At 45.5% G+C, this 17,280-nt stretch overlaps 1 protein-coding gene across 1 annotated transcript in view; it reads left to right on the top strand.

Annotated features, from left to right (window-relative positions):
* LOC141057298 (retinol dehydrogenase 7-like) overlaps positions 1-17,280 on the top strand; it is a 78,051-nt gene that overhangs the window by 41,537 nt on the left and 19,234 nt on the right. Inside the window, exon 3 of the mRNA XM_073553840.1 lies at positions 8,201-8,331. Coding sequence (XP_073409941.1) covers positions 8,201-8,331 — 131 coding nt within the window. The remainder of the gene's footprint in view (positions 1-8,200; positions 8,332-17,280) is intronic.

The raw sequence follows: 17,280 nt of genomic DNA, 5'->3' as shown, positions 1-17,280 counted from the left end.
ATTCTAACTCCAACCCGAACCCCAACCCGCCCCTAACCCTAACCCTAGCCCTAACCCTAACCCTAACCCTAACCCTAGCCCTAGCCCTAACCCTAACCCTACCCTAACCCTAACCCTAACCCTACCCCAACACACCCCTAGCCCTAACCCTAGCCCTAACCCTAATGGAAAAATGGAAATAAATACATTTTTTTAATTTTATTATTTTTCCCTAACTAAGGGGGTGATAACGGGGGGGGTTGATTTTACTATTTATGGCGGTTTTTATGTTTGGCGGCTGTCGCACGCTAAAAGACGCTTTTTATTGTAAAAATAGTTTTTGCATCACCACATATTGAGAGCTATAATTTTTCCGTATTTTGACCCACCGAGTCATGTGAGGTCTTATTTTTTGCGGGACAAGTTGAAGTTTTTATTGGTACCATTTTCGGGCACGTGAAATTTTTTGATCGCTTTTTATTCTGATTTTTGGGACGCAGAATGAACAAAAACCAGCGTTTCATGAATTTCTTTTGGGGGGGGTGCGTTTACACCGTTCCGCGTGCGGTAAAATTGATAAAGCGGTTTTATTCTTCGGGTCAGTACGGTTACAGCGATACCTCATTTAGGTCGTTTTTTATGTTTTTGTCGGTTTTATGCAATGAAAACTACTTTATATAAAAAATAATTATTTTTGCATCGCTTTATTCAGCGAGCTATAACTTTTTTATTTTTTCGCTGATTATGCTGTGTGGTGGTTCGTTTTTTGCGGGACAAGATGACGTTTTCAGCGGTACCATGGCTATTTATATGTGTCTTTTTGATCACACGTTATTACACTTTTTGTTTGGCGGTATGATAATAAATCATTATTTTTTGCTTCGTTTTTTATTTTTATTTTTTAAGGGGTTCGCTAAAGGGGTTAACTAATGGGACAGTTTTATAGGGCGGGTCGTTACGGACGCGGCGATACCTAATATGTGTACTTTTATTGTTTTTTTTATTATTTCCAAAAAATGGATTTATTGGGGGAATATTTTTTTTTTTTTTCTAATTTATTTGGCGATTTTTTTTTAAATTATTTTTACACTTTTTTTTATTTTTTTTTTTACTTTATTAAATAGTCCCAGGTGGGACATCACTGTCCTGTGACAGATCGCTGATCTGTCACATCACAGATCACTGTGACAGATCAGCGATCTGACACAGGCACTGCAGAAGGCTTCCTCATGCCTGCGCTTTGCAGGCACTGAGGAAGCCAGCTTCCACAGGCCCCCGAAGGCCCCCGTCGCCATCTTGGATTCGGGGGCCTGGAGGAAGGGAGTCCTCCGCAGCAGCGCTGCACATTGCGCTGCCGTGGGGGGCTCAGGGAAGCACGGAGGGAGCCCCCTCCCTGCCGATGCTTCCCTTTAACCCCCGGTACACCGCGATCGTGTTTGATCGCGGTGTGCAAGGGGTTAACGTGTCGGGGGCGGTCCGTGACCGCCCCTGACACATTGTGCCGGGTGTCAGCTGTGATAATCAGCTGACACCCGGCCGCGATCAGCGGCGCTCACCACGTGGGCGCCACTGATCGCGCCGACGTACTATCCCGTCCCCGGTCATACGGGCCCGGGTACCGTGGACGGGATAGTACGTCGGATGGCAGGAAGGGGTTAAAAAGAAAATAGTGCTTGCCTCGCCTGCGCATTTGCAGCTATCAGTGCATATAGACGTGATCCGATAGCTGCGATTGTGCAGGTGTCGGTGGCGCCATCTTGGAGGAGGAAATGTTTTTTCTTCTCTAGCAAGGTGGTGCCGCCTGCAGAAGGTTTTTTTTCTTTCAGTATGTTTATACAATATTCATTATGTAAACTAGGGGGCAGGTGACTGAGGGATCAGTGACCTGTCAGAAGCCATACACATGAATGTCGCCCTGGAGCACGAGCATATCATTAACTCAAAACTGAAAATAAAGATTAAACAACAACCACAAGACAGATTTCATCAACCAAGTTATCATTTTAATCAGTATATCGGCGCTGACCTGACACTGTCTGTAGGTTACTCTGCACAACAGTTCCTTTTAAATGTGTTGCTTTTTGTGAGCTTGGAACATGGTCACATACCACCACAAGGGGGTGACCTTCATAAATTGTTTTTGCAAAGTCAAGCCAAATGGATTGTATGAACAAAGACAAAGATTAAACTTAGCTACTGTATAAAGGGCTATTAAAAAATGATAAAAAAAAACAACTAAAAACATGGAGTAGGAGATAGTTATCTGGTCACTGGGTATCTGACCACTGGGATTTTCAGTGATCTTGAGATCAGGGCTCTAGAATCCTGTGAATGGGGGTCTGTAGAACCCTGTCTTGAATTATTATTTATTTATTTATTTAGCTTGATTATACAGTGTCATCATATCCTGCAGCGCGTTATGGACATCCATATCACTGTCCCCATCCGGGCTCACAATCCAGATTCCCTATCTGTGTGCTTTTGGAGCATGTGGGGAAACCTACGTCAACATGGGGATAACATATAAACTTTTTCTAGATGTTGTCCTTGGTGGGATATGAACCGATTTCCAGAGCCCCTATTTTGAGATCAAGGCCACAGTAGCTAGACTTCCTGTGATCAGCAAGTTATTCCCTATCCTATAGATAGGGGATAATTATTTATTTTTATTGACCCTTTGTTTTTTATCATTAATCTAAATGTCTTTTATAAGCAAATTAAAATGTAAACTGTTTTTAATATACTGTATATTCAGCAAAATTACATTTTTTACATTGTTTAAATATATAGTCAATAGACTGCCTGGAAGTAAAAATGTAAGGGTAACTGCACACGTTGCGGATTGTGCTGCGGTTTTGTCCGTGTGGATTTGGCTAAATCCGCAGGTCAAAAGATCTGCATTTTACCTGCGGATTAGGCTGCGGTTTTCCTATGCATTTTGACACCTGGCCATGGAGCAGGTGTCAAACCGCTGCAGATTCCACACAAAGAATTGACATGCTGCGGATTTCAAACCGCCGCTAATCCGTGCTGAAAAATCCGCAGCATGTGCACTGCATTTTTCAATTTCCATTGAATATAAAGGTACTGTACAACGCAGCAGAAACTGCTGCGGATCCGCAGGGCCAAATCCGCTGCGGATCTGCAGCAGAATCCGCAACATGTGCACAGACCCTAAGTGAATAGGCTATTTATGGTTAATCTGTCGACAGTGCACTTACAGGGAACCTGTCACCAGGTTTTCCCAGTATAAAGCATGGCCCGTACTTATAAGGTGTTTTTTTACATCATTCTGGTATACTGTACTTTATGTAATGCCCCAGTCTGCTCTGCAAGGCACAAAGAAACACTTTTTATTACATTCACATACAGTGTGGTCCAGTCCAATGGGTGTCTCTAGTGTTGATCCGGCGCCTCCTCTCTTCCATTTTAACCCCTTCCTTACCGATGACGAAATAGTACGTCATCCGTAAGGATCCCCTGCTTTGAGGTGGGCTCCGGCGGTGAGCCTACCTCAAAACCGCGACATGTCAGCTGTTATGAACAGCTGACATGTGCCCACAATAGGCGCAAGCGGAATCGCCATCCACCCGCGCCTATTAACTGGTTAAATCCCGCTGTCAAAGCTGACAGCGAGCATTTAAATAGCACTTCCGGCCGCTGGGCCGGAAGTGAGCTCATTGCCGACCCCTGTCACTTGATCGGGGGTCGGCGACGCGTTGCTCTGACAACCAGAGGTCTCATTGAGACCTCTATGGCTGTTGCAGGCAGATCGCTTTGAGCAGAGCCGATCGAGTTGTGAATGCTTCAAGCCTACTATGGAGGCTATTGAAGCATGCCAAAAGTAAAAAAAAAAAAAAATGTTTAAAAATAAAAAAAATTAAAAAAACCTAAAAGTTCAAATCACTCCCAGCACTCAAAAAATAAGCCCTCAACCAACCTCAGATCACAAAAAAATGGAGACACTACGGGTATCAGAAAATTGCGCAATTTATTTATTTATTTATTTTAGCAAATTTTGGAATTTTTTTTCACCACTTAGATACAAGAGAACATAGACATGTTTGATGTCTATGAACTCATAATGACCTGGAGAATCATAATGGGTGGTCAGTTTATGCATTTATTGAACCTATAAAGCATACTGATCCTTGTAGAAATTAAACTACATCCAGATGAAAAAAGTGTGATAGAAACACTAATTTATTAAAATTCCAATTTTTATTTCAACAAAATAATAAAACAAGGTGCCTTATACCATAGAAAAATCAGAATTTAGCGTATACACAAGTTTAGGAAACATGGATACAATAAAAAACATATTTCATTAAATATATATTCGTCAGAATTTTGCATACATCAAAATAATAGGAATATTTCCCTAGAGCGCTCACAAAAACATTTTTTATAGTGAAAAGAATATATATATATCACTATAACCTCATATGAAACAAAATAGTTAAATTAATATGGGGTATAAAATTGCAAAAAAAGCCGCAGAGTCCCATATACTGCTTTACTGCACTTGCTTAATTTTGCACATAAATAAAGGCGCACTATTAGGCTGGAGTCACACTTACCTGCGCAAAATACTGTCAGCATTTTACATGCGTAATACGGATGACAAACCACTAAACAGTGCTCCGTATGTCATCCGTAATCAAGGTGTGGTCGCGTATTTTGCGCATGTAAGCATCCGTATGTAATCCGTATGGCATCCGTATGGTGAGATTTTCTCGCAGGCTTGCAAAATGGACATATAATGGAGCCCTATGACAGTCTTAATAAAGAAATGAAAGAATAGATATAGGCACATAGAATGCATATATATATATATATATATATATATATGTATATGTATGTATTCTATGTGTCTATATCTATTCTTTCATTTCTTTATTAAAACTGTCAGTGTGAGTTTACTGTACAGCGCACTGAATTGCCGGCTTTGCTAAAAGACACCTGGTGCGTATTTCTCGCAGGTCACATGTGTGGTCCGTGTGTAATCCGTATTTTTTGCGCACCCATAGACCTGCATTGGCGTACTATGGGCGTAGTACGCTGACAATCGCAGCATGCTGCGAGTGGCACGGAGCGGAGGATACGGAGGAGAAATATACGCCTGGTGCGAGTGACCCCATAGAAAATCATTTGTCCGTGTCTAACGCGTGCTTTTAGCGCCTCTCACTCTCCCGTATTCCTCGCCAGTGTGACTCCGGCCTTAAATTGCAATGCAAAAAGATTACCAGAAAGAATTATCCTCCTCTTATTTTATATACTGCTCATTAAACAAAGTCCCTGATAAAGTGCTTCTTTTATGTATTATATATTGCAACATGCCACATGGCCTAATTAATTGTGATTTGCATAACATGCTTTCAAATTAACACTCCAATATAGACACATGATGTAGCGGTAAAACCGCATCACTCAATGAGTTGCATGCTTTACACATGAAAGAAAGCGCACTAAGGGTGGTTTCACATTAGCATTTCAGGCCACAGCGTCGGCCTGCGCACGGCCTGCGCACGGCCCGCCCCCTGCCGCTCCTCCTCCGGTAGCTCTGCCTATGGGCACATGACGCTACATGCGACCTGTGTCCCCTATCTAGCACTGGGGACGCAGGCCTTGGGCAGGTATGCGTTTGGCGGCGCATGTGTCCTTTTGACGGTGCGACGACCAGTGCCAAACGCAACCGGTTGCAATTTGGTGCGCTCGGCGCACCGTCAAAAGGACGCATGTGCCGCCAAACGCATACCTGCGCACGGCATGTGTCCCCAGTGCTAAAGATAGGGGACGCAGGTCGCATGCAGCGTCATGCGCCCTTAGGCGGAGCTACCGGAGGAGGCATGGCAGGGGGCGGGGCTTAGCGGCGGCCGTGCGCAGGCCAACACTGCGGCCTGAAACGCTAATGTCAAACCACCCTAAGACGGCTACAAATACTATTAATTGCAATACAAAAAAATTACCAGAAAGAATTATCCTCCTCTTATTTTGTACAGTATATATGCTTGTTAGAAAAGGTTCGTTATAAAGTGCTCCTTTTTTACATTATATATTGCAACATGCCACATAGCCTAATTAATTATGATTCGCATAACATGCTTTTAAATTACCGCTCCAATATAGACACATGATGTAGCGGTAAACCGCATCATTCAATGAATTGCATGTTTTGCGCATAAAAGAAAGCGCACTGAGACAGCTACAAATACTGCCGTGTGCTTCACACAATATTGAGCCCTATCATGGACATGAAAAAGGAGCACATAAGGATGACTGCAAATGCTGCCGTTGTAATGCACATAAGGGCAGTTTCTCACGTCAGTGGCTCCGGTACGTGTAGTGACAGTTTTCTCACGTACCGGAGACACTGACACACATAGACACATTCGAATGAATGTGTCTATGCAGATGTCAGCGTGTTTTCACGGACTGTGTATCTGTGTGCAAAACATGCTGACATGTCCGTTTTTGTGCAACAGCACGGATCAGGCAGACCCATACAAGTCAATGGGTCCATGTAAACACGTACCGCACACGGATGCTGTCCATGTGCTGTCCATGTGTGATCCGTGTGCGTTTTTAAAAGTCAAAGGGTTAACATTGAAAATAATTTTTCAAAAACACGGACACACGGACAGCACACGGATGGTGCACACGGACATACGGATAGCACACGGATGTCACACGGATGGCATACGTATGCACACGGACACGGATAGCTCCGGTACCGGTTTTTCCGGTACCGGAATTATCTGGACGTGTGAAACTGCCCTAAAGCTGAACCCTGTAATAGCTCACCAACAGACATATAGATAACTCTATTGATATCTCATAAATACATATTACCTGTTCCCAGCTCTTGCTACGTGTAGATGACAAGTGGCCCGCTAAAACTCCTAAACCCCGACGCGCGTTTCGCTGTCAATGCTTCCTCCAGGGGGTGTGTCTATGTAATGGACCGTCACCATACTACCCAATGACCAATCATGATAGAAGGGGAGGGGTTTGGCCATAATGACTCATTCATTCATATATTTTTCTCTCACAAGTTTTCCGTCGTTACAGCCAAATTAGGGTTGAGAACAGGTGGCATACTATCAGCCGCTACACCGCATTTAATCATAGTAATGTAGTGCTGACATGCTATAAGCAGTCTCCAATTTCAGTTGAACCAATTTACGGGTTCTCAGCTACTGTATACAAATTAAAGCAGATGATATACTGCAGCCACACCGCATCCAATCACTAATATAGTGCTGACATACTATAACAAACCTTTAATCATCAGGTTAAGATCGAATCCCAATATATACAAAACTGGATTACTTACTATTCCAGAATAGATGAAAACGGCAGAGCATATTTATCTGTATTTGGACCATATATGTCTCCATTATATGCAATTCCAAAATATGTAGATAGAAATAGCATAGCATATTGAAGCATGTTCATTTATATTAAAGCAAATAGATATGCTTCTATAATTATTGCCCACTAATTCAAACACATAAATCAGTCAGAAATGCAAAAGTTGTCAACTTTATCACTCTATATAGTAGCAGCAGAGGGACAACAAAAAACATTTTTCCACTAAAGGGAAGATTTAACCTACATGTCTGTTCAATAGATGTTCAATTTCCAATAAATATCGGAAATGTTATTTCTAGGGAAATCATATAAACTCAGATCAATTATGTATAAAAAAATAACAAAGGGTTTTCAACCAAGTACTAGAAATGAACATTTAATTTACAATTATTTAATCTGTCCAATTAATTTTGGTCCCTTTAAAAACAGGGTGACACATGTTAAGGATCTGAAACTCCTAAACCCTTCATCCAATTTTAATGTGGATACCCTCAAATGAAAGCTGAAAGTCTGAACTTCAACTGCATCTGAATTGCTTTGTTTAAAATTCATTGTGGTAATGTCTAGAACCAAAACTAGAAAAATGTTGTCTCTGTCCAAATATATATGGACCTAACTGTATATATATACACGAGCTAGAGACTACGAACTGACACATGCATAGCGAACATAGAATAAGTTTTGCACCATTCTGACAAACACTTCAGAAAAATTTGGAGCAGGCGCCCAGTTGAATTTGCATCATTTTCAAACTAAAAACAATGATTGTGTCGCAGCCTCTGTGGTTCTATAATGCTTCATTATCATTTCTTTATTTTGTGTTTAATTGTTTTTTTAATACTTGCAGGTCGCATGGTGTTTTTATCGAGCACAAGTGCATACGTAAGTAAGCTCACTAGCATTTATTCAATGAGCAAAGCTGGGCTGGAGAAATTCTGTGATTGCCTCCGACTAGAAATGAAGCAATTTGGGGTACAGGTAAGACTCTTGTATTTTTGCTTTTTTGTTATATAGCGGCAGAGGTGAATAAAAAGCACCAAGCAAGTTTATCAACATGTTACAACATTTTTAGTGGCGCAAATGATGCCAGAAATCTACTGCAGTCCCTGACTGGAGAAACGTGTGTTCCTGAGGAGCATATCAGTTGGCAGATTCACCAGCTGTAAAAACATGAGTCTTAATGAATCAGACCCATAGCCCAACAATAAACACATTAATAGTAGTGATGAGCGAACGAGCTCGGATAACGTCTTATCCGAGCATGCGCTGGTGTTTTCCGAGCATGTGGGCATACTCGTATATTATGTTCGAGTTCCCTAGCCAACAGGCAATCTCTGCATGTGTTCAGTTTGTCTAACAGCCACATATCATTCAGCCGCGTGGGCAGGGCCGGTTTTAGGCAAAGTGGAGCCCTAGGCAAAGTTTAAAATGGGGCCCCAAATGCTAACATATTGCACATCACACAGAAGCATTTCGGTTGTATTTTCATGCGTTGAGTTCAGGCCACTAAATGAGTGTGATCAACAATATTGAAGTCGTTCAACACTTGTTTCCCGGCCTCTTTCCACTGTCTGAGAAAGAATGATGGGGTCAGAACAATCACTAATGGATTACTAACAGATCACCATACAGTATCATGTTATCAGCAGCACATCTACAGTTTACACCCCATAGTCCTCCATATAGTATAATACACTCCTCAGTCCTCCATATAGTATAATACGCTCCTCATAGCCTTCCATATATTAAAATACACTGCTCAGTTCTCCATATAGTATAATACACTCCTCATAGTGCTCCATATAGTATAATGCGCCGCCATAGTCATCCATGTAGTACAATTCACTTACCATAGTATAATGCACCCCATAGTTATGCATATAATGTATTCCCCATAGTCCTCGATACAGTATAATGCAGCCCATATAGTATAATGCAGCCACCCCATAGAGCATAATGCAGCCACCTCAGAGTATAGTGCAGCCTCACCATACAATATAATGTAACCCCCATAGAATATAATGCAGCCCCCCTCTTATAGTATAATGCAACCACCCCTTAGAGCATAATGCAGCTACCCCACAGAGTGTAATGCAGCCACTCCACAGAATATAATGTAAACCCCCCATAGAATATAATGCAAACCCCCCATAGAATATAATGCAGCCCCCCTCATATAGTATAATGCAGCCCCTCCATAGAATATATGGCAGCCCCCTCAGAGTATATTGCAGCCCCCCATAGAATATAATGCAGCCCCTTATATAGTATAATGTAGCCACTCCATAGAATACAATGTAGCCCTCCTCATATAGTATAATGCAGCCCCCATAGAATATAATGTAGCCCTCTCATAAAGTATAATGAAGCCCCCATACAATATAATCTAGCCCCCCACAGAATATAATGCAGCCCCCCATAGAATACAATGTGACCCCTCATATAGTATAATGTAGCCCCCTCAGAGTATGATGCAATCACCCCCCCATATAATCAATGGCGGATCTTAATAGGGGCGGATGAGGCGGTCGCCCCGGGCCCAAGGTTTTTTGGGGGCCCAGGGGCGGGCTGGGCCGGGTGGCAGAGAGGCAAATGCCCCCCGGACCGCTCCCCCAGCACCTGTACTTCCGGGTCAGATGTCGGGCGTGCGCGATGACGTCATCGTGCACGCGCCGACATGTCCCGGATGCTGAAAGCAGAGGTGCTGCTGGGGAGCGAGCCGGCTGTGAGGTAAGTATGGGGAACTTTTTTTATTTTTTTTATTTATAAAATGAATTAAATGGGGGAGGGGGTGAGTGGGGGCTGTACACAATGAAGGGGGGGGGGGTGACTGGGGCCTGTATATGATGAAGGGGGGGTGACTGGGGGCTGTATATGATGAAGGGGGGTGACTGGGGGCTGTATATGATGAAGGGGGGGTGACTGGGGGCTGTATATGATGAAGGGGGGTGACTGGGGGCTGTATATGATGAAGGGGGGTGACTGGGGGCTGTATATGATGAAGGGGGGGTGACTGGGGCTGTATATGATGAAGGGGGGGTGACTGGGGCCTGTATATGATGAAGGGGGGGTGACTGGGGCCTGTATATGATGAAGGGGGGGTGACTGGGGCCTGTATATGATGAAGGGGGGGTGACTGCGGGCTGTATATGATGAAGGGGGGTGACTGGGGGCTGTATATGATGAAGGGGGGTGACTGGGGGCTGTATATGATGAAGTGGGGTGACTGGGGGCTGTATATGATGAAGGGGGTGACTGGGGGCTGTATATGATGAAGGGGGGTGACTGGGGGCTGTATATGATGAAGGGGGGTGACTGGGGGCTGTATGTGATGAAGGGGGGGTGACTGGGGCCTGTATATGATGAAGGGGGGTGACTGGGGGCTGTATATGATGAAGGGGGGTGACTGGGGGCTGTATATGATGAAGGGGGGGGTGACTGGGGGCTGTATATGATGAAGGGGGTGACTGGGGGCTGTATATGATGAAGGGGGGGTGACTGGGGGCTGTATATGATGAAGGGGGGTGACTGGGGGCTGTATATGATGAAGGGGGGGTGACTGGGGGCTGTACATGATGAAGGGGGGGTGACTGGGGGCTGTATATGATGAAGGGGGGGTGACTGGGGCCTGTATATGATGAAGGGGGGGTGACTGGGGGCTGTATATGATGAAGGGGGGTGACTGTGGGCTGTATATGATGACGGGGGGTGACTGGGGGCTGTATATGATGACAGGGGGTGACTGGGGGCTGTATATGATGACGGGGGTGACTGGGGGCTGTATATGATGAAGGGGGGTGACTGGGGGCTGTATATGATGACGGGGGGGTGACTGGGGGCTGTATATGATGACGGGGGTGACTGGGGGTTGTATATGATGAAGGGGGGTGACTGGGGTTGTACAGGATGAAGGGGGTGAGTGGGGGCTTCACAGGATGAAGGGGGGATGAGTGGGGGCTTCACATGATGAAGGGGGTGAGTGGGGCTGCACATGATGAAGGGGGGTGAGTGGGGCTGCATATGATGAAGGGGGGGTGAGTGGGGCTGCACATGATGAAGTGGGGGATAAGTGGGGCTGCACATGATGAAGTGGGGGATAAGGGGGACTGCACATGATGAATTAAGGGGTAAGTGGGACTGCACATGATGAATTAAGGGGTAAGTGGGACTGCACATGATGAATTAAGGGGTAAGTGGGACTGCACATGATGAATTAAGGGGTAAGTGGGACTGCACATGATGAATTGGGGGTAAGGGGAACTGCACATGATGAATTAAGGGGTAAGTGGGACTGAACATGATGAATTGGGGGTAAGAGGGACTGCACATGATGAATTGGGGGTAATGGGGACTGCACATGATGAATTGGGGGTAAGGGGGACTGCACATGATGTGGGGGTAAAATTAACTGCACATGATGATGGGGGAGTGGGGCTGCACATGAAGTTGGGGGGGAAGGCGACTGCACATGATAAAATGGAAGGGGGGATAAGGGGCTGCAAATGATGAAGCGGCACTGCAGATGAAGTGAGTGGGTGATAGGGGACTGCAATGGATGAAGTAAGGGGACTTCAAATTAAAGTGGGGACATTCAAGTGGATCCCCTATGGCCAGGATCACGTTGGGCGATTTTGTGCGTATTGGCCGTAGGCCTACAGCTTATGTGCAACGTCTTTTTAGGCCATGTCCACACGTGGTGGAATGGTGGCGGGTTTTCCGTATGGACCCGCGCTTCAAGTGCTGCGGTCCGTACGGCTGTCAATTCCCGCACGGGGACCGCAGCGCTCAGGTGGGAAGGGGGGTACAGGGGCCCAGGTTTTATGAACAGCCCCGGGCCCATAGTCCACTTAATCCGCCACTGCATAAAATATAATAAATATAATACAGCCCCCTCATAGAATATAATGTAGCCTGTTATGAATGGGTCACTGAGGAGGATGGCAGGAACAGGCTAAGCCACCAGAAAACCATAGAGGTTGGTAGCTTAGCGAATTGTAGACCCCTGATCCTATCCACACAACTAGCAGTAGCCGTGGAGCATACCTACGATGCCCTAGATGCCTCAGCACAGCCGGAGAGCTAACTAAGCCTAATGCAAGAAAGGTGAAATCTAAACTGCCCTGGAGCAGACCCCAAAGGAATAGATAGCCCCCAAACATATATTGTCGGTGAGACAAGATGAAACACAAATACAGGCAGAAAAATAGATTGAGCAAATGATGGGGCCCAAACTGACTAGACAGGATAGGAAAGAAAAGACACTGTCTGCAATCACGCAAAAAAACCTGAAAAATCCAACACATCTGATGTATACAAAAACACTGAAGTCACACAACTTCGCCCCCACTATATCAGCACTCCAATATTAACTGGAAGAAAAGCAAAAGAGACCAATATAACAGGGGACTGAACAAACTGACACAAGCAGTAACATATGGAGCGGTGGTCCAGCACAGCCCCCAGCAAGAGCAAGCTGAACCTGCACAACAAGCAGAGATAGAATCGTAGAATCATAGAATCATAGAATCGTAGAGTTGGAAGAGCAAGCTGAACCTGCACAACAAGCCGAGATAGAATCATAGAATCGTAGAGTTGGAAGGGACCTCCTGGGCCATCTGGTCCAACCCCCTGCTCAAAGCAGGATTCGCTAAATCATCCCAGTCAGATGTCTGTCCAGCCTCTGTTTGAAGACTTCCATTGAAGGAGAACTCACCACTTCTCGTGGCAGCCTGTTCCACTCATTGATCACTCTAACTGTCAAAAAGTTTTTTCTAATATCTAATCTGTGTCTCCTCCCATTCAGTTTCATCCCATTGCTTCTAGTCTTTCCTTGTGCAAATGAGAATAAAGTTGATCCTTCTACAATGTGACAGCCCTTTAGATATTTGTAGACAGCTATTAAGTCTCCTCTCAGTCTTCTCTTTTGCAAACTAAACATTTCCAAAACCAGATCAGATGCAAAGGATTAGCAAATGAATCACTTAGCAGAACAATACAGGAACAAGGCAGGAGACATCAGACCTCTGAATGCACAGGAAAGCAATCACCAACAAGGACTGCAGGAAGTCTGCAGACTTAAATACTCCAATCCTTAACCCCAGATCTCCAATAGTCATCATCATCATCATCATCAGGTGGCAAATCTCTGTCAATCTGGCCAGCTCCACTACCTCCAGTAGCCACTGGAGGTAGCAGGGGGAGCTTCGGCTCAGAAGTCTGAGCCAGGGAATTCACAACAGTAGCCCCAAATATAATATAATACAGCCCACCTCCCCAGAGAACATAACACAGGCTCCTCCATAGAATATAATGTAAAATGTACCCCCATGGTATATAACACAGCCGCATAGTATATAGCCTAGCCCCACCATGGTATACAGCCCAGCACCACATGGTATACAGCCCAGCACCACATGGTATACAGCCCAGCACCACATGGTATACAGCCCAGCACCACATGGTATATCGCTCAGCACCATAGTATACAGCTCCCAGCCACACATGGTATATACAGCCCAGCCGCACATGGTATATACAGCCCAGCCCCACATGGTATATATAGCCCAGCCCCACATGGTATATACAGCCCAGCCCCACATGGCATATACAGCCCAGCCGCACATGGCATATACAGCCCAGCCGCACATGGTATATACAGCCCAGCTCCACATGGTATATACAGCACAGCCGCACAGGGTATATACAGCCCAGTCGCACATGGTATTTACAGTCCAGTCCCACATGATACACACAGCCCAGCACCACATGGTATATACAGCCCAGCCACACATGGTATATTCAGCCCAGCCACACATGGTATATACAGCCCAGCCCCATATGGTATATACAGCCCAGCCACACATGGTATATACAGCCCAGCCACACATGGTAAATACAGCCCAGCCCCAATGGTAAATACAGCCCAGCCCCACATGGTATATACAGCCCAGCCACACATGGCATATACAGCCCAGCCCCACATGGTATATACAGCCCAGCCGCACATGGTATATATAGCCCAGCCACACATAGCATACCCCCCCGAGAGTGGCCCCACAGTCCAGCACACACATCGATATATTAAAAAAAACAAAAAAACACTCTCCTCACCTTCTCCTCGTGCCTGCACTGCTCCCGACTCCTGTCTCCTGCTCTGCCTTGCACACAGTGAGAGCGCGATGATGTCGTCGCACACCCGCTGTGTCAGAGGCAGAGCGGGGAATGATGGGAGAGGGAGCATCAGCTGCCACTCTCTCCTCCATCACTGTGGCGGCGCGGGAAGTCGGCCCCGGTGGCAGGCGGTCCCCCCTGTCTCACGGGGGCCCCATAGCGGCGGTAAGTTGTGCCGCTACCTGGGGGCCCCTGGGGGAGCAGGGGCCCTAGGCAGCTGCCTGGTCTGCCTGCCCCTAACGCTGGCCCTGCGCGTGGGGACTCTAACATAATATACGAGAACGCCCAGTTGTTCAGATAGCACCCAAGCATCCTCAGATGAGTTTGCTCATCATTATTTTGACGTTATCATTGCTCCATTCCTATAGGGCACTTTGGCCCTGATCTCGGCGTTGGTTGGAGGTCCTAATGATATAACCCCAGCAATCAACACATTATCTTCTAGTCTGTGGATAGGTTACAGTTGGGACAACGACAACTTCTTATAACTTTTCACTGCACCAAAATAAAAAGTATGTTAATAGCCTTAAAATTTGTAACAAAGGCAATATTCGAGGCCTCCTGGCAACTCAAAACATGGCTTCTACTAGGTTCGGTGCTAGTGACTCTGTTTTCCAGATCTTAGGGGTTGAGCAGGACTTCATACTTTGAGGCTGTGTTCCCCTGAAAGCGTTTTTTCTGCGTTTTTTTAAGTGTTTTTACCTGCAAAAACGCTTAAAAATCGCTTAAAAGAAGCATCCCATTCATTTTAATGCATTCTGCACTTTTTGTGCATATTGATGCGTTTTTTTCCACTAAAAAACACATCGCGGTAAAAAGCGCAGCATGCTCATTAATTTTGCAGAAAAGTCCAATTGAACCATTTAGATATTCATATCTTACCTCCTATAAAAAACATTCTTTTACTGTACATTTTTTTATTTTTTGCCTTTTTATTTAAAACCAGTATTATTAGATTTATAAACGAGGGTTTGTCAGTGTACCCTTGGCATAGGCTAAGATCTCAGCGCACCATTCCATCCCCTCAGTTACAATTCTATGCATCAAATCTTTCAGAGATTGACAGGCCTCCTGATCCAATTTCCCAGCCCTGCCCGCACTGACACTGCAGGGACTGAGAGCACACACTGTCAGTGAGCAGGTGTATTCTCATCCCTCTCCTTTTTGTAGTGTCCACTTAATGCACACAGGATCACACATCACTGAGTGGCCTATGATGACAGGAGAGTGAGACGAGAAAGTGTCCATGGTGTGTGCGCTTTCTCATCTCACTCTCCCATTCGCATCAGCCGCCCGCTGCTCTGTGATCTTTTGTGCAGGATAATCACATTGACCTGTAGCAGAATAAAGTTATTATGTCAAATATATATACCACATGGGGATCATTGCAAAGATTAAAGAATCTGGTCACATTGGCATCGGGAATATTCATTTCTCTTTAGCAGCGGGCAACAGCTTTATCTGCAGCAGCCGGCTACTGCCTTCTGTCACCCGCTGCTACTCCCCCTACTCGCCGCATTCAACTGTATACAGTTGAAATCAATAATGGAGGAGAGAGCGTCAGATGACGCTCTCTCCTCATCATTCCCCTCTGCTTCTGACACAGCGGGTGCACGATGACTTCACTTCATCATGTACCTGCTGTAGTGCAGCTGCTGAGACCGGAGCAGAGACGGGATTAGCGGGGGAGCAAGGAGGAGAGATGAGTATTGTGGGTATTTTTTGTTTTGTTTTTTATATATATCAGTGAGTACTGGTGGCCATAATAATGTAGGATTTTGAGGCTGGATTATATTCTATGAGGGGGCTACCTTATATTCTATGAGGGTGGCTGCACTATATTATATAAGGGCTGCATTATATTCTATGTGGGGGTGCTACATTACATTCTATGAGGGGGCTGTCATGATCCAGTCCGGAGTTTGTTTCTGATTATTCTCTCCCTGAGATGGTCATGTGTGGGTTATTCTTCCCTGCCTCGTTTTGGTATCTGTCTGGCTATTTCAGTCCCCTGTTACCTGCAGGCTTTGTCAGCTATAGTTCCAGTCTCTGGCTTGAGCAGCTGACCCCGTTATACCCTGATTTGTCCTCTGCACGTTTACCTAGATCCCGTTCCTATTACCCCCTGTGACTCTCTGTGCTGTGACCTCTTGGTATTTGACTTGGCTTGCCCCCTGACCTGTTCTATTGTTTTCGATCTCTGGCTTTTCCGCTCCCGACTGGTTTTCACTGAGACCTCGATCTTCTGGGGATGAGAGTCAGCGGGTGGGGATAATTATTTCCTTACTTAGGGAAGGTCCCCAATCTTGGGCTTTCTCGTTGTCCCCTACTTCCCCTGAACAGATGTCAGTAGAAAGGTTTTTTGAGGCCCTAGGACTTATATATGACGAACCAGACCGTGTCAAGGTGGCAGTGGATACTATCATGGGTCTTGCTCAAGGAAAGTTCTCAGCCAAGTGGTTTTACTTGGAGTTTAGACGATGGTCCCCAGAAGTCTCATGGAACGACTCTGCACTCAGGTGCAAGTTCCGGAGGGACTGTCTGACCATTTGAAGGATGCTCTGGCTCTCCATCCATCACCTAGTTCTTTGAGGAGGCTATGACTCAGATGGATGGATGGATGCATCGAAGACTAAGAGACAGGGGAGTCATGCAGCGAGTAACCCTGATGCTGCGCCTCAGTCTGAGCCCATGGAGGTGGGGGTCACCACCGTCAAGGAAAGGGAGAGGAGACGACGACGTGATGGGAGACTCTGC

This window comes from Dendrobates tinctorius, unplaced genomic scaffold (assembly GCF_039654945.1).
Source record: "Dendrobates tinctorius isolate UK_male_01 unplaced genomic scaffold, ASM3965494v1 ptg000203l, whole genome shotgun sequence".
Classification (NCBI taxonomy): Eukaryota; Metazoa; Chordata; class Amphibia; order Anura; family Dendrobatidae; genus Dendrobates; species Dendrobates tinctorius.
The sequence above is the reverse complement of the archived record's forward strand: the minus strand, read 5'-3'. Positions and strand labels throughout refer to the sequence as shown.